Genomic DNA, 17750 nt, shown 5'->3' on the forward strand with positions numbered 1-17750 from the left:
GTGAATTGGACCCTGGGCTAGGTGGCTGGGGTTAAGCTGCTGAGTAAACCGTGGTTCCTGCTGTGTAGTAGTTCATAGACTAATAGGGAGACAGTAAGTCAACCAACCATCACAACTCAGTGTGGTGAGGGAACAGGGAGGAGCAGCTCCACAGCAGCCCATGGAGATCAGGCCAGAGAAGCCTTCCCCAGGTAGGTGTTACCTGAAAGGAAACTGAAGAGTGGATCAGTTTGGCTCAAAGGGATGAGCCTGCATGAGACATCGAAGGAACAGTTCAAAGCAAGGACATAATGGGATAGTTTAAGATTAGAGAAGGGTTAGTAGTAGAGTGTAAGAATTTGAACTTTATTTCAAATGTCAGAGACCCCCCAGTCTCTGTTGATGGAATATGTTAGATACCTGTTGTTCTTGCTAGAGGTATTTGACAACGTTTTGAAATGAGCTCAACTTTAGGACAGCAGTCATGTTCAAGGAGTAGGAGAAGAAAGACCAGGGTCAGTGGCTCAGGACAGAGATGGGTGCTTGTCCAGAGAACTCAGTACCTAGGGTTGTGGAATCTGACTCCAGGCCTGACACCTTCTCACCTGAGTCCTTCCAGGCTTAGGGGTGGTGAGGCGAATGGGGTTGGGGCTGAGAGTTCCTTCAGCATACAGTGTCTGCAAACCTGTGTCTCCTCTCATGCACTCCCCATGCATCCCCTCATGCACTCCCCATGCACGGTGCCTCCCACCTCTCCTGCTTCCCTGCTTCCTGTGTGGGAGGCACCGGGAGCTTGCTCCACTTTTCACCTTGCTACAAATTAAATCAGCCAGACAGACTTGAAATTAAATCACATGTGAACACAGCATAATGTTTAGGAGTTATGGCCCACAAATTCCTTTTGACAGCCCCAGGCATACAAGGTCAAAGACCCAACATCAGATGCATCCTGCGCAGGGGATAAGACTGCTGTTGAATCATCTGTTTCAAGGGACCTGGTTCTCTAACTGCCTGATCCTAGATGATAGTGTCTTCCAGCCACAGAATCATTCCTGTGATGTTTGATGAGGTCTAATTAGGAAATATCTCCCAAGCACCTTGACCTCCTTGTGAGATGCAGAAGATTTATGAGGCTAATATGACAAAGTACCAAGTTGATAAGTGCTATTCATTAGCAAAATGTGAATATTATAAAGCCGAGAAAAAGTCCCAATGTGTGAGACAGATGCCATTCTCCCTAGTAGTCAGAATGCCACAAATGTTCCCCCAGTTGCACAGGGACTCAGGAAAGAACCCTGGACTTAACAGAAACATCTGTGGATTCTTTTACAGGGACAGAATTGGATGATGTTAAGCGTTTGCTCAAGGGGAGTCGATCGGCAAGTGTGAGCCCCACCCGGAATTCCTCCAACACACTCCCCATCCCCAAGAAAGGCACTGTGGAGACCAAAATTGTGACAGCGAGCTCCCAGTCAGGTAAGTCTGACAGCCCAGGCTGCTGAGGAGTGTTAGAAACAAACTTAGCCATCCAAACCCAAAGAATGGACTCAGAGACTCAGAGAACAATGAACGTGAGACTTGAAATTGGGGCCCACCAAACCTCATTCCAGCTAGCACAGGGCTTTCCCCAATAGCAACCTGTTTTAGGGCACAGATATTTGTTTGCTTGTGACAGCTGCCTTTGGTTTCCTAAGTTCCCATAATGTAAGACATGGCAGGCACTGAATTTTATGGTTTAGGGTGTAGAGGTTTTAGTTATGTTGATTATTAGATAGATTAGATATTCCCTACTTTCCACCCCTAATACTGGGCCCTATCCAATACTCAGGTCTTCTTTTACCCCTTGTGTTAGGATTAATCCTAAACATATCCACTCCTAGTGAAGGAGTTTGCTTATAGTTCTCTTCTAGGTTTTCCTTAGAGTTAGCGTTAAGTGTTCCTTGGGTGATTTATACACTTCCCATTTGCCCTTTTCCCTTCCTTCTGGGGTTTCTTTTACCAGTCTCTTGAATGTAATGAGTTCACCCTCGTTTAGCTGTTCGTGCTGACATTTCAGTGGTTAGGACCACTTGATAGGGACCTTCCCAGCTTGGGTGGGGCTTATCTTCTTTTTAAGTCTTAATTAGCACCGAGGTGCCAGGCTGGAAGTGGTGAACTGTGAACTCAAGAGGTGGGGTTTGAGTTCGAAGTCCCTTTAACCCAAAGGATGACAGGGTGGAGGATATGGCCAGTATATGATTTCTTAAAAATTGGTTTTCAGTTTCCATAGTAGGAAGATCAGTAGTCCTATCTCAATATGGGAGTCCATATAATAAATTGTAAGGGGACAGTCCCAAGTCTTTGCTTGGGGCTGTTCTAATCCTAAGGAGTGCTATTGGGAGATACTCGAGGCATTTTAGTTGTAAAGATTAGTTTAGTAATATGCTTTTTGAGAGTTTGATTTATTCTTTCTACTTTTCCAGAGGAAGGGGGATGCCAAGGGGTGTGGTAATCCTATTTAATGTGTAAACTTTCCATAATTCCCCTTAGCACCCTTGAGGTAAAGTGGTTCCCATTGTCTGAATTAATACTTTTTACCAAGACAAATCTAGGTATAATTTGTTTTAAGATTATTTTTACCACATTCCCGGTGGTGGCAGTTGGGAGGGGGAATTCCTCCACCTAGACGGAGAGGTGGTTTACCATTTCCAGCAGATACTTTAGTCTCCCTGTTTTGGGCATTTCTGTAAAATCTACTTGAATGCTTTGAAATGGCCTTAACCCAGGAGGTCTTCCTCCGGTAGTCTGTTTTCTAACTACTTTTTTGTTTATTCTCTGGCAGGTTACACAACACCCACACACTTGTTTAGCAAGGGTATAAATCCCTATACACCCATGATTTTTTAGTATTGCATCACACATGGCCTGGGGACCCCAGTGACTTCCTTTATGCAGTGTGGACATCAGTTTTCTCATTATGGGTTTGCTTATCATTTTTCTACCATCAGGGAGCACCCACCTCCCATCCTCAGTTTGAGTGGCCCCTATCTTGCCCAGCTCTTCCTCTTCCTCTTTAGAAAATTTGGGTTTTAATATCACCTTAGGGATATTTGGGATTAGGCTAAACAATCTAACTTCTTCCTCCAGGGAAGCTTGCTTAGCAGCTTTATCTGCAAGCCTGTTCCCCACAGCTTCTATAGTGTTTCCTATGGCTATCTCTGCTGGAAGCAAGAGGCTTTTTATTTTTATTTTTATTTTTATTTTTTGAGAGGGAGTTTCACTCTTGTTGCCCAGGGCGGAGTGCAATGGCGCGATCTCGGCTCACCACAACCTCTGCCTCCTGGGCTCAAGTGATTCTTCTGTCTCAGCTTCCCGAGTAGCTGGGATTACAGGCCTGCACCACCCCACCCAGCCAATTTTGTATTTTTAGTAGAGACGGGGTTTCTCCATGTTGGTCAGGCTGGTCTCGAACTCCCGACCTCAGGTGATCCGCCCACCTCAGCCTCCCAAAGTGCTGGGATCACAGGCGTGAGCCACTGCGCCCGGCGCAAGAGGCTTTTTAAAACTTGTTTGATCAGTTCCCTATATACGAATTCTTTCCCCCTGCTATTTATTAGGCCCCACTCTATCCAGATCTTTTTAAAGGTGTGTACTATTCCATAGGCATATTTGGAATTAGTATATACGGTGCCTTTTTGGCCTTCTAGAAGCTTTAGGGCCTGGTTAAGAGCATGTAATTTACAGGTTTGGGCTGACCAATTATTGGGTAATCTACCTTTTTCACATAAGGATTATTTGTTTCCATTAACAACAGCATAGCCATTGTGTTTTTTACCATTTATTACTTGGGATGACCCATTTACAGTCTCATCCTATCATGTAATGGGGTGGTTTAACTTTAGTTTGATATTAAAGTCTGGTTTAACTTTCGTTTGACATTCTATGATATCCAAACAGTTATGATTTGACACCTCTTTATTCTCCTCTCCTTTTCATAAGAAGCTGGCTGGATTCAAGCAAATACATATTGTCAAGACTAAATTATCTTTTTCTAATAATATGGCTTCATATTTTAAAATTTGGGAATTAGTTTACCATCTCCCAACTCTTGGATTTAATATATTCCTGACCTGATATGGAGTGCTCACTACCAGGGCCCTGCCAAAGATCAACTTCCGACTCCCCTCCACCAGCAGGGCCATGGCAGCCACTGCCGGCCTGCACCTTTGTCTCCCCATCTCTCGTCTTCCATGGCCTCTCTCTCTTTCTCTGTCTCTCTCTCTTCCTCTTGTACTCTTTTTTCCTTTTACACTATCTCCCTCCCCGGTTTCACCTTGTGTGTTTTTGATCTGTGTCTTTTCCAGTCTCTTTCTCACTTCTTTTCTTTTTTTTTTTTTTTATCTCTCTGTCTCTGTCATCCCTGTTTCCTCTTTCCCTCACACTCAGTTTCTTCCTCTTGCTCTGGGCGCCAGTGCACTCGCCATGTCAACAGCTTACTTACATTAGCTCTCTCACACTGTCTACCTTTATCTCGGCTGTTTGCTTGGGGTCTGCGGCTCCTGCCGCCCCCACACCTGCAGCTGCACAGCCGGCTCCCCCTTGCCTTCAGGGTCAGCAGCTTAACTCTTTCTCTCTCTGGGCACCAGCATGAGCCGTGCCGTGGCTCCCCTCTGTCTGTCTGCAAGATGGACAGCTTTGGCTTTCTCTCTTTCTCTTTTTCCAATTTCGTTTCTTACTTTTTACAAAAACCTTCTAATTCCTTAATTGGCTTTTTATTCTATCCATCAATTTTTTTGCAACTTCTTAGTAATATCAGGCCAGCTTTTAGTCATAAAATTAACCTTTAAAAGGCCCTGCCCTACTAGGTCCTCTGGATCTAATCCTGATTTTTTTTTTTTTATTTGATCCCTGAGCCTCTGCAGAAATGCAGAGGGAGTCTCCTCTTTTACTTGTTGAAGCTCGAATGCTTTTGAGACATTCTGTGTCCTTGAAGTGGACTCTTTAATCCCTTTAATTATTCATTCCCTTAGGTCCTACATTTGGGCCCGATCTTTGGGGTTATTGTTATTCCATCTGGGATTTGCATTTAGGAATTTCTGCTCAGCTGGTGGGACTCCTTGCCTGAGAGGATGCTGTCTCTCCCAAACGGTCATGGCTGCCCTTTTAATTATTCCCCTCTCCTTCCCAATAAACAGAATAGTCATGATTGACATCATCTTAGCCCAAGTACAAAAACTGGGTCCTAAAAATTGATCTAGCTGCTTTGCTAAACCGAGGAGATTTTCCAAGAGCGGTCTTATTTCCTATTTAAAATTCCTAACCTTAGTACTTATTAGAGGCACACTTACATGTCCAACTTCTCCCTGTCCCATAGGGACTTCTCTAAGAGGGTACATATTAGACATCTGCTGTTTAGAAGGAATAGGGAAATTCTCAATGTCCTTCTTACATTGTTCTAATCCTTTCCTCAAGTTTGGATAAGGATTTACGGGAACATTGGATTTAGCTTCTTTTTTTTTTTGAGACGGAGTCTCGCTGTCGCCCAGGCTGGAGTGCAATGTCGCGATCTCGGCTCACTGCAGGCTCCGCCCCCCGGGGTTCACGACATTCTCCTGCCTCAGCCTCCCGAGTAGCTGGGACTACAGGCGCTCGCCACCTCGCCCGGCTAATTTTTTGTATTTTTAGTAGAGACGGGGTTTCACTGTGTTAGCCAGGATGGTCTTGATCTCCTGACCTCGTGATCCGCCCGCCTCGGCCTCCCAAAGTGCTGGGATTACAGGCGTGAGCCACCGCGCCTGGCCAGGTTTAGCTTCTTTATGATCCCCAGATTACTCTTCCTCCAGCCTTACTGTTACCCCCTGATCTCCCTGTCTTCTACTTTGTGAGATATAAAGTGGAGGCAAGCATGTTATGGGATCCCAGAGCTTTTTATTGGGCGAAGGCTTTTTACTATGCTCTTTTTTTTCCTCTTGAAGGGGGAGTATGAGGGTTAATTCACTAATTTAACAAAGAGCATAACCCATCTCCTCTTGTGAGGATGGGGTTTTATTATTCACATAGAGAATTAAAGCTTGGCACACCCAATCCTCATCTGAGCCAAACTTAGGCCAAAAGACTGAAGGCTGACAAATGGGCTCTTTGGCCCAGATAAAACAGTAATACTTTATCATTTTTTGCTTTTCCTTGTCCATGGTTCGAAGGTTAGCCCTTAAGAACCTGAGGCATTTTCCCTAATGGACTATTTGGGAGAATGTTAGAGGGTGTCTTTTTAGTTCCCTCTTTTGTTGGGCAGGGGCTTTAGGTGTTTGTTTAGGGTTGTCTTGCTGCATTTTGTTGCAGCCCACAATGCATTGCAATCCTAGTTAGCTTAGGGGCTCTTCAAGTATTTGACTTATGACCTAAGTAGCTGGGCAAGCTGATAAGAACAGACAAAACGAGCTATTTTGCAGTCTAGTAAACTTTTACCTTAAACTAAACTTCTTTGGTCTGAGTGAGGGAAACTAAGTGCAGGGCACTGGTGGGGAAGGGGAGACCAATAAGCAGGCATTAGCTATCCAAGCAGGGGCCTAGCATATCCTGTTTCTTCTGTAGTTTGCTGACCTAAACCGATTTAAGGTACTTTGTCTTGGAAATGGACCACTGTATACATTATTTCCTTCAGGAGGGAAGGCAACAAGGTGGCAGATCTATCCTGGCCTGGGGATTCAACCACGCCTTGGCAGGCCTTTCAGGCTTTGCCAGAGACCTTGAAAAGCACTGAGCATCTGCTCTTCAAGCAGTGAAAAATGTGGGCTGTACCTATCCTACCCCTGGCTGGTCACCCATTCCATATGCATGGCCCAGCCCTAAATCCTAGAGATTCTCTCCCAGGACAGTATGTTGGCCAGATCCCCCAAATGAAGAATATTGGGGAAATTTGTAGACTTTTCATGTATTAATTCAGTGACTATTTGTTAAATGTCTCCTCTATGCCAAGCACCAGGCATTGAGGAAAAGCAATGGACGAGAGAGACACAGTCACTGCCCTTGTGGACAGTGGGTCTCTGGAGGAAGTCAGAAAACCAACATGTCCCAGTCAAGTAGGATGAGCATTGTTCAGCAGTTCCGTATTACATGTCCTCCAAGTGCAAGGTAGGTTCTGTGGAAGGCCGAAATATAAATTAGCAGAGCCGTGGAGGAAGGTGAGGGAAAAAGCCAGATCTACTATGATAGGAAACTTCCCTCCCATTCACTACTGGAGAAAAGCCTAGAGATTGTGATCTTTCTTGTTTTTCACCCTAAAACCAAAACATCAGGGCACTTTCTGACCTGCATGGCTGGCTCCCTCTCATAGACAAATAAGCAGAACTGGCCCCAAATATGAAGAAGCAGGAAAATCCCCTCTTGGGGGCACAGTGTCTGGCTGGTACATAGGAATGTTTAAGGAGGGTGGAACCAGAGAAGGCTGCCATGCATGCAGTGTGGCCCCAGACCAAGGGCTCCCCTGCCCAGGCATGCACCCTGCAATGACCATGGTGCCTGGAATTCTACTGAAAGAGGTTCGTTTTCGGGTCTCATTTGTTGCTCCTGAAAGAACTCTTCCCTCAGTGTCTTTGAAGATGGAGGAGTCGGCAACAGGTGGAGAGGAATGCCATTGGTGGGACAGCCCACCAGGAGATGGGGAGCCAGATTTAGAAGGAGAAATGGGTGGACCCCAAGGCAAAATTTGGCTACCTCAAATTTTACCAGGAGCCAGCAAAAATTTCTAATCCAAGAGATAATGATTTCACCAGCTCTGAGATTTCAGATGGAAACTACCTTAGGTTCCTGGACTGAGAAATTTCCTGAAATGTGGGGCTTTCAATGCCCAAACCAGGAAGTCACAGCAAAATGAAGTGACTAGATTCCCCAGCAGGGAGTGTTGACTTGTCTCTCACTGGGGTGTGTACATGTGTCTGTTTCCAGTGTCAGGCACCTATGATGCAACTATCCTGGATGCCAACATTCCCTCCCATGTGTGGTCCTCCACCCTGCCCGCGGGGTCTTCCATGGGGACCTATCACAACAACATGACAACCCAGAGCTCATCCCTCCTCAACACCAATGCCTACTCTGCGGGATCAGGTACCTGGCGGGCAGCCCACACCCTCTCTCACCCCTGAACTCAGCTTGCCTCTATCCTGGAGCTGGATGACCCTCAGAATGTTTGCCACCCTCAGGGCCTCCTGGAGAGGCTTTCTGTGGCCAAACATCCCAGCAGATTCCCCCTGGAATTTCAGTTCAATTCAATCTAGAAGGTATTTCTTCTGGTTCGTCCCCTTTAGACTATATAGCACAGTGTATCAGGAAAACCAGAAAGGGCACTGAAAGTGGATGTAGGAGATCTAGTTTCATTTCATATGAATTGACGGTGGGGCCTTGAATAAGTCATTTGACTTCTCTGAGCTTCAGGGACCATCTCTGTAAAGTGGGGTCACTCACAAGAGAGCCTTTGGCTGGACCTACTGTCCACTCCAGGTCTGACAGACCTGAGATCACCTGTTGGCTGTGACCCAAGGTGCAGTGCAGGCTAGTGTTTCATTCTCTGCTGTAAGGCAAGAGCCTGTTTTTCCTAGAAACAAAAATTTACCAAAATATAAAAACCCAATTCTGGCATTTCTTCTGGTGCTTCTGTGGTATCCGAATCTCTATCCCTGGCTGGGCCAGATGTCCCTCTCACCAGCCTTCCTCCTTGCCCCTGCAGTCTTCGGAGTTCCAAATAACATGGCATCCTGCTCACCCACTTTGCACCCTGGACTCAGCACATCCTCCTCAGGTCAGTGTGAAAAGATGACTTTTCCAGGCTATTTGCATAGAAGTGTTAGGATGCTTCACCCAAGAGCGTGAAGGACTTTATTCCATGCATACTGCAGCCCGGAAGCAGAGGCACAGGGTTGCACAGAGCCTGCCCTCAACCACAGGGAGAACTCAGACCCCAAGGGAAAAGTCTCAGGCGAGGGGACGTGAGCCCACATTGATGTGCGTATTCTAAGGTGGTGCCTTTATTTTCTGGAAGAGTTGGAGGATTGGAAATGAAGGGTCTAACGGAATCATAGTGTAGGACATTTTCAGGGTAAAGGCATTGTTAATTTAGAAGGATTTTATTTCAGATCTTTTAAAGAAAAATAGAATTCGTTGAGTAACTATTTTCAGATCTTTCTATAAATATAACACATAGTTTGTTGGAATAACTGCATTGGGGTAAATAATGTTACTGCTTAGCTTCCAATGCAAACATACAACAATTTTAAAGAAATATTTATTTGCTATGTTTCCACATACATGTTAATAGCCTATATGTAAATATTACCAGCCTACATCTTTTCTTTTGAAAGGAGTCTGCCTTCTCCCTGTGATAACGTGACTAATAAATATAATGATGTGGGCCTTGTTTATTTACTTCACTGATATAGAGGCAAGTACAAGTTTTGCATTCAGATTTTCAGCACCTTCCTCCGGTTGACTAGAGGCCCACCAAATCCAGAAGACATTGGCTACATGTTTTATTTCTTCTGCCTTTGCTATTTTGCTTTGCAAAGTCCTGATAAAAACCAGGTCCCAAGGGAAGGTGGGCTGATATCAGATCCTTGATACTGTGCCCCAAATAACAAAGCTGCTGGCTAGGAGGAATAAGCTTCTGCACATGGTTGAAAACAAACAAACAAGCAATCAAATAAACAAGGAGGCTTCGAAATCATAGTGGAGGTGGGGGAGTTTTATGTGTTTGTGTCAGGAGAAGGAAGGGCTAACGGGAATACTAGGAGTTTGCCAAGTTAGTGCCTCTCAGCACCCTAGGTGTCTGTGTCCATATCCTAAGCTTACAGTTCCCACACTGTGCACCAAGGCACCCCAGGGTGTCACAGGAAACAGGGAACCCCTACGATATTTTTAAATTTTGAGAGATCTGTCAGCAACATCTGTCAGACCCTTTGCAAGCTACTTCTTTTAACTTGGATGGACCTAACTACATGGTAAGTAGAACTGTTAGTAATTTTTGGCCTGGGGTAGGTAGGTGGGGGTATTAACAAATTTACTACGTTACAAAGAGTGTGGAAACCGAGGAAGTTTGGGAATCTGCCGGCAAAAGCATTGATCATGAAAGTGGTTTGGGACTCTGGGGGCCATCCTAAGCCAGGGGGCATCCCCTGTGCTCCCTGTACTCACCTGACCTCGGTTGCTTTCACAGTATTTGGCATGCAGAACAATCTGGCCCCCAGCTCGACTACCCTGTCCCATGGCACCACCACTACTTCCACAGGTCAGTAGGCTAGGGTTGGAGCTTAGGCGCTGGGAAGTGACACCTCTTTGCAGCTACAACTCACTGAATTAGGAGACCCAAAATGTCCCTGAAAATCAGTCGACCTTTCCCACCAAAGACACAACACTCAGGATATCAATCTTGATCATTAACTGGCTCAGACATGAGTCAAGCACACAGGGAAGGCTGTCCTGTCAACAGCATCACCTTGTAAGGCATCACTTGTATGTTCCTGTGTCTCTCACAGCCAAACTGGTTAGGTTGGTGGTCTCGCCAGCTCACTGCTATCCTTGACAGCCCACTGTCACTGCAAATCAATCATCTGGTTGATTTTATGGTGCACCCCCTACAGGTTGCCACCGCTGTGCAAACCTAGGGGTGGCTGGGGACATGAAACCTAGGTCAGCCTTTGCCTCCAACTTGTCTGCTACTTAATTGGAGGAGAAAGTCTAACACACGTGAGACAATGAGAGGCTCTATAAGACAGTGGGAATAAGTGATAGGCTGTGCAGAGCAGGTGTTAAGGGCTGTAGGAGTTAGGAGAGAAGGAGATGCATGAGGGTCTAGGAGGACTTCCTGGAAGTAGCTAGAAGGATGAGGAGGATTATACCTAAGAACGTTCCATCTAAACCCTCATTACTGTCCCCATGGCTGGAGAGAGTTGATTCATCATCTGCTTCTCACTGGAGAGGGTCGGGGGTACCTCTCTGCCAGGGCTGACCAGGCTTCTCCTGAGTCACCTGGAACCACCGTCCCATGCTGACCCAGCTTCCTTTCTTGCAGCATATGGGGTGAAGAAAAACATGCCCCAGAGCCCTGCGACTGTGAACACTGGTGTTTCCACCTCTGCCGGTGAGTGCTGCTCCCAGCTGCCAGGGGTCAGGCTGGTGCACAGGCAGGATTACTCTGCAGTAATCCTGCCTGTGTATCCTTCCAATACACATGGTAGACTGGAAGAGGAAATAGGACCCATGAGTGGTCTTAGGTCTGCAAATGCAACTTGCCCCAAAGGCCTCTTGGATGTTTCCATGAGTGAATAAAGGTGAACATTCCCATGAATGTTCCTATCAGAAGGGGGCAGGAAGCTCCACCCTCCATACCTGCCTAGGGCCAGGCACTTGCACATTAGGCCCTTTACTGGAAGCCTTTGGCCTTCACCTGTTACATGCAGCTCATGGAGCCCTCAGAAACTGCTGGCACCCTCCCTACTTTCTACAGAATCTATATCAACTTCGTCCACATATTTCAACATCATACAGTGAGCTATTTCCTCCATGTTCTAATCCTAGTGTGTTGTCTTCCATTCAACAATTCATTTATTGGAAAGCCTTTACTGAGTACCTTCTTTGTGTCAGATGGACAGTGTTCTAAGTGCTGACAGTACAGCAGTGAACACGACAGGATAGATTCCTGCCTTCACTAAGCTGATGTCAGTGGTGGAGGCAGACGACAAACACACAAAGTATGCAAGATAATTACAGAAAAGGATACAGATTATAAGGACAGCAATAAGTAATGTGGTAGAGACGGTAGTGTGTGTATGAGGGTGAAGTGCTTTAGATGGGGTAGTCAGCTAAAGCCTCCCTAAGAAGGCAGCTCTTAAGACCTGGAGGATAAAAATGAACCCAGGTTAGTTAAGGAAGGACTTGCCTGACTGCGGGACTTTTACCCATTCAATAAAGATCCTATAATTTCCAGGAGGGGAGGCAGCCCCCATAAACCAGCCATCCAGAGCTTCTGACATTGACCCAAACTCTCGGTGGCCAGGCCCAGCCAGGCATAGAGGGTGTCCTTGGTCCCCAAGATGCTTCATAGTAACACTGTCAGCAAGAACAGGAGACTCTCACACACACCTGCTAATTTACCTCCCCTCCCCCTTCTCTTTCTTCTCCTTCCTCTTCTTGTCTTTTCTCCCCTCTCCCTTCTCCTAGCACATGTCCTTCCTTCTTACCCATTTTCTTCCTCCCCAGCCTGCACCACAAGTGCGCAGAGTGATGACCTTTTGCACAAGGACTGCAAGTTCCTGATCCTAGAGAAAGACAACACACCTGCCAAAAAGGAGATGGAGCTGCTGATCATGACCAAGGACAGCGGGAAGGTCTTTACGGCCTCCCCCGCCAGCATCGCTGCAAGTGCGTCAGATCCCGTGTGGCTTGGGTTTCAGAAGAAAGGCAAATAGTGTAGAAGACCAAATGTCTTAGCAAGGTGGTTTGGGACCCTATGAGTCATGAAACCACAGCCATCCCATTCTAATGAAAAGCACCTGTCTGAATAGTATGTTCCAGGGTCTGCCTTGAATGCAGATGAGCTGAGAAAATTCAGGCAAAGGGCTCTCAGAGATGCATTTGGGTGACAGCAAGTCTAACCGCAAACACAGATTGGGGAGATGAACCCCAGGAAAGAGGGGCTCTTCTTACCAGTCTAACCTAGACCTTCCCAAGCAGGGTAGTGGGCAAGGGTGGGGGGAACATAGGGCAGAGTTGAGAGGTTGAGAATATGCCAGGTTATAATGGGTTCTGTGCATAGCTTCTTTTTCAGAAGACACCCTAAAAAAAGAAAAGCAAGCTGCCTACAATGCTGACTCAGGCCTAAAAGCCGAAGCTAATGGTAAGAACAAATATGATTGTTGTCCACCTTGACTTCAGCCAGGCCACATTTCATTTCATTGTCTTCGGAGACCTTGCTACTCAAAGTGTGGTCCACGGGCCAGCAGCATCGGCCACACCTGCGAGTGTGTTAGAAAAGCAGGGTCCCAGCCCTAGCTCAGATCTACTGAGTCAGAAGCTGCGTTTCAACAAGCTTCCCAGGTGATTCGCATGTGCATTATTGAAGCAAAAGCCTGCCTCTGCCATGTCTACGATGGCGTTTGTTTTCTCATCTTACTTGTTCTCCATAATCTTCAGAACTAATAGAAAAATGCTTTGCAAAGCACTTGTTAGCTTTATTTTTTTTCTTCCCAAATATCTGCGTTCTTTGTCCCATAACCACGTTTCTTCACAATGCCCTATAGGACTCTCTCCAAATCACTGACTTCAGGGAGGTCAGTAAAGGAAGGAAAATGTTTAATCACAGAACATTTTTAAATAAATGCCAATCAAATCAGTTACCACTTTAACAAGGTGAGAGATTGGAACCTGACTGTAAGTTTTTAAAGTTAGCATTTCCTGACATTTTAGGGGTAGGTCTAGGGCTGTGGAGTCAAAAGATCCTTTTCAGAATCTGATGAAAGGTATGAACAAATTGCCCAGTAAATTCTACACATGCCCACAAACACTCAACTTTCTTTTTGTTTTTGAGACGAGTCTCGCTCTTTTGCCCAGGCTGGAGTGCAATGGCATGGTCTCAGCTCACTGCAACTTCTGCCTCCCAGGGTTCAAACGATTCTCCTGCCTCAGCCTCCCAAGTAGCTGGGACTACAGGCATGGGCCACCATACCCAGCTAATTTTTTTGTATTTTTAGTAGAGATGGGGTTTCACTATGTTGGCCAGGCTGGTCTGAACTCCTGACCTCGTGATCTGCCTGCCTCGGCCTCCCAAAGTCCTGGGATTACAGGCGTGAACCACCGCGCCCGGCCTAAACACACACTCCACTTTCAAATAGCATCACGGACTCAGGAACAATCCTCCTCCAAGCTCATCCTTCTCATTCCCAATACCTTCCACCCCAGGTCAGGAACTTGTGTTCAGAGTCCCTTAACCAAGAAATCAGAGTCATTTCTCACAGCCACACTTACTGTTTGAATGCAAGCGGCACCCGTAACTTGGTGTTCCAAAAATGTTTTGAGGTGTAAAGGTTTAAGGTCATAAGAGAATTAAAACATAGTGCTTTCTTCCACCATTAATTGTTTGCCAAGCCATGTCTTCATGGATGTAATTATCACAATTATCAGATTAGTGAGGACTGAGCTGCTGGATGTTCCTGCACGTCGTTGAAAGCAAGTTTATTAAGAAAGTAAAGGAATAAAAAAATGGCTCCTCCATAGGCAGAGCAGCTAGCTCCTCCAGTTTAAAAGCTCAGGTCAACCTGTGTTTGTCCTTTCAGGAGACCTGACGACTGTGTCCACAAAGGGCAAGACCACCACTGCAGGTGGGTGAGAACCGCGAACCCTGTAGTGACAGGATCCAGTGGGGCTGCTTATGGCTAATGGACCAGATGACGGTCCCTTGCCTGGAAGCAGTGCACAGAAGCCACCAGACTCTAAAGAGTTTCCCTAAAGGCTCAGAGGGGAGCAGGGTGGGGGTCAGGGGAGTGGCAGGCTGTGGGTCAGAGGTGGCTGCAGAAGAAGTTTAGCTCAGGGGATGAAGCTAACAGGCCCCCCGACCCCAGCTGCCCCTAATTAACACTTGTTAATTAGGTTGTCTCCTAACACAACAAGGTGACTGTGTCTTCACACAGCAGCTCAAGAAGAGACTAAGCCATGCACACCTCCAGCCCCTTAGCCTTTCCTCATTTCCTTCCACCGCCTTGTGATAGAAGCAGGTCAAGTCTTACCACCCCATTTTAGGAAACTAAAAACACTTTTCATTACAAAGAACATTGTTTTAATTCACTAGGCACCCCTGAAGAGCCGAGTATAATTCTAGGTGCTGTGAGGATTAAAGAAAGCACTGTGTGAACTGAGGCATGGAGATGGGAATGCTTTCGGTTTGGGCCCAGTCAGATGCAGATCAATGCTATATTCAAAATAAAGATGTTTAAGCCTCGTGCTGTGCTGCTAACTCCTCTACTATTTTACATGCCTTGTCCCATTTCATTCAACAACCTTCCCAGGAAGTAGGCAATCTTTTAACCCCATGTTATAAAAACGGAAACAAAGGTGAAGTGACCTTCTCAGGGTCACACAGCTGGAGCCAGGATTGCCAGACTTCTGGTCAGCACCAGCCAGGCCCTGTGCTCAGTCCAGGAGCCAGCCCTGTCCCACGTGGAGCAGCACGGGAACTTGAAAGCCCCCAATCACAGTCACTCAGGCCAGAAAGTCACCAAAAGTCAGAGAATCTGGAGGGAAAAGGCAGGAGCCGCCTGCATTTGCTTCATTTTCCCTGTCTCTTTCACAGATATCCACAGTTACGGCAGCGGTGGTGGTGGTGGCAGTGGAGGAGGTGGCGGTGTTGGTGGCGCTGGCGGCGGCCCTTGGGGAGCAGCGCCAGCCTGGTGCCCCTGCGGCTCCTGCTGCAGCTGGTGGAAGTGGCTGCTGGGCCTGCTGCTCACCTGGCTGCTACTTCTGGGGCTGCTTTTCGGCCTCATTGCTCTGGGTATGTGGCAAAGGCAGCAGGGCAGCCTGTGTGGTAGGAGGAAGGCTGGCCCCACTGCCTGTCAGAAGGGCAGAAATCTGTGAGTGGGCCCACGTGTTAGGGGGCGAGGGGACCGGAATGCATTGGTGCAGACCCTTGTTACCGCAGATGAGGAAACTGAGGCCCCAGGAGGTACCTGGCCAAGGACATGCTGCCACTTAGTGGAGCTGAATTTGGATGCAGCACCTGATGCCGAGCCCCACCCTTGCTGCACTGTAGCAGCACTCTAAGCACCTGGCTGCCCTTAGTAACAAGGTCAAGACTTCCTTAGCCTTTTTGACTTTTGCTGTTTCCAAGCAGCCATATCTATTTCTTTTCTTTTTTTTCTTTTTCTTTCTTTCTTTTTTTTTTTTTTTTTGAGACGGAGTCTCGCTGTGTTGCCCAGGCTGGAGTGCAGTGGTGCAGTCTCAGCTCACTGCAACCTCCGCCTCCTGAGTTCAAGCGATTCTCCTGCCTCAGCCTCCTGAGTACCTGGGACTACAGGAGCATGTCACCATGCCTGGCTAATTTTTTGTATTTTTAGTAGAGATGGGGTTTCACCGTGTTAGCCAGGATGGTCTCGATTTCCTGACCTCGTGATCTGTCCCCCTTGGCCTCCCAAAGTGCTGGGATTACAGGTGTGAGCCACTGCGCCCGGCCAGCCATATCTATTTCTATCAGCTCTCACACCACCTCACAGGGAGGGTGAGGACAAGCTTTGTCACCCAGCTCAGATGAGAAGACTGACTCCCAGGCCAGGTTTCTTTAAGGCTCTGCTGTGATGCTGAGCAGGTAATGCTGCTGGTGGCCACGGCAGATTATCTCTGCATGAGTATTCCAGCATGAAGAAGCCACCACAGGCCCCAGTCCCTTGTGTCAGGCTCCCCATGAGGAGCGAGTGTATGGAAGGCAAAGGACCGGGCCCTCAGTGACACAGTGTGTGTCTGTTTGTTGCAGCGGAGGAGGTGAGGAAGCTGAAGGCTCGTGTGGATGAGCTGGAGAGGATCAGGAGGAGCATGCTGCCCTATGGGGACAGCATGGATAGAATCCAAAAGGACCGCCTCCAGGGCATGCCACCTGTGGCGGGAGCAGACCTGGACAAAACTGGGCTGCACAGCGACAGCCAGGAGGAGCTATGGATGTTCGTGAGGAAGAAGCTAATGATGGAACAGGAAAATGGTGAGAGCATCGCCAGGCACAGGGCCAGCTCCCCTGAGTCCCTTTCTTCTTTGCATCTATGTGGTACTGTGTGCGTGTGCTGTGGGCACCATCATCCAGCCCACTCTCAGCCTCTCTCCTCCTCTGATCCTCTCAATAACCCTGAGAGGTAGGTGGGACCAAGACTGTGGTCCCACTTTACTCCTGGGAAAACTGAGTTCTGGCAAGAAGTATTGCCCAAGATCACTGGACTAGTCAAATTTAGAATCTGATCTCTAGGCTTTGCCTCAGTTTCTTCTTCCCATACCATGATCCCCTTATTGTGTTTGTGTGTATGTGTGTGTGTGGGGGGGGGGGGCGGGGGGGACAGGAGATATGAAGCTGACTCAGGGTTTGCTTTTTCTTGCAGGAAATCTCCGAGGAAGCCCTGGCCCTAAAGGTATTGCCATGGATTGAATCTTGTCTCTGATTCATTTCCTGCAGTTGGAAGCGAGTTTTCTGGGTGGATTAGAAAACTTTTTCTTTGTTCTAAATGGAAGGATGAAGAGCTGAATGATCTTGTGGTACCTGTTGGGAGGGTTGAGATTTGGTTTTAGAGTCAGAATATCTTAGATAAGGCAGCATCTAAGAGAAGCCCAGCAATGAGCCCAAATGACATAGACTCTGGGACTGGGAAGGACTCGCCGCATGTCGCCTCACCTTGAAATACGGGTTACGTCTTGTCAAATGGTTTTAAAATACAAGGCAGAGTATGGCCTTTGGGTTCTTGCCCCATCTCACCGTTTTCATATCTTTCTGGTTTCAGGTGACATGGGAAGTCCAGGCCCTAAAGGTAATTATAACATGGGCATTTTTACCTTAAAATGTTAGCGAGTGTTAATTGTTTCAAACAATCAGCAAGTGTCAGAAAACCCACCTTGCACTCCAAGAAGTAATTTGACAACAGATGGGACAGGTGTGTGAGGAGGAGAGGTTTCCAATCCCAGGGACCTTTGGCTGGACACAGAGCAGTTCTCCTTGGTCCAGCTGACCGGGGTTGGTGAGCTTCCACGTGCACAGGAATCTCCAAAAGAGTTTGGGCCGCATT

The 17750-nt window shown here is 47.1% G+C and overlaps 1 protein-coding gene across 1 annotated transcript in view; it reads left to right on the forward strand.

Annotated features, from left to right (window-relative positions):
* Window positions 1–17750, forward strand: part of COL17A1 (collagen type XVII alpha 1 chain) — a 55351-nt gene that overhangs the window by 14130 nt on the left and 23471 nt on the right. Inside the window, exons 9-20 of the mRNA XM_003255434.3 lie at window positions 1312–1455; window positions 7903–8061; window positions 8681–8752; window positions 10163–10234; window positions 11018–11086; window positions 12205–12366; window positions 12761–12841; window positions 14277–14321; window positions 15290–15487; window positions 16463–16684; window positions 17073–17102; window positions 17469–17495. Of these exons, the coding sequence (XP_003255482.2) occupies window positions 1312–1455; window positions 7903–8061; window positions 8681–8752; window positions 10163–10234; window positions 11018–11086; window positions 12205–12366; window positions 12761–12841; window positions 14277–14321; window positions 15290–15487; window positions 16463–16684; window positions 17073–17102; window positions 17469–17495 (1281 nt within the window). The remainder of the gene's footprint in view (window positions 1–1311; window positions 1456–7902; window positions 8062–8680; window positions 8753–10162; window positions 10235–11017; window positions 11087–12204; window positions 12367–12760; window positions 12842–14276; window positions 14322–15289; window positions 15488–16462; window positions 16685–17072; window positions 17103–17468; window positions 17496–17750) is intronic.

Source organism: Nomascus leucogenys, chromosome 3, assembly GCF_006542625.1.
Source record: "Nomascus leucogenys isolate Asia chromosome 3, Asia_NLE_v1, whole genome shotgun sequence".
Classification (NCBI taxonomy): domain Eukaryota; kingdom Metazoa; phylum Chordata; class Mammalia; order Primates; family Hylobatidae; genus Nomascus; species Nomascus leucogenys.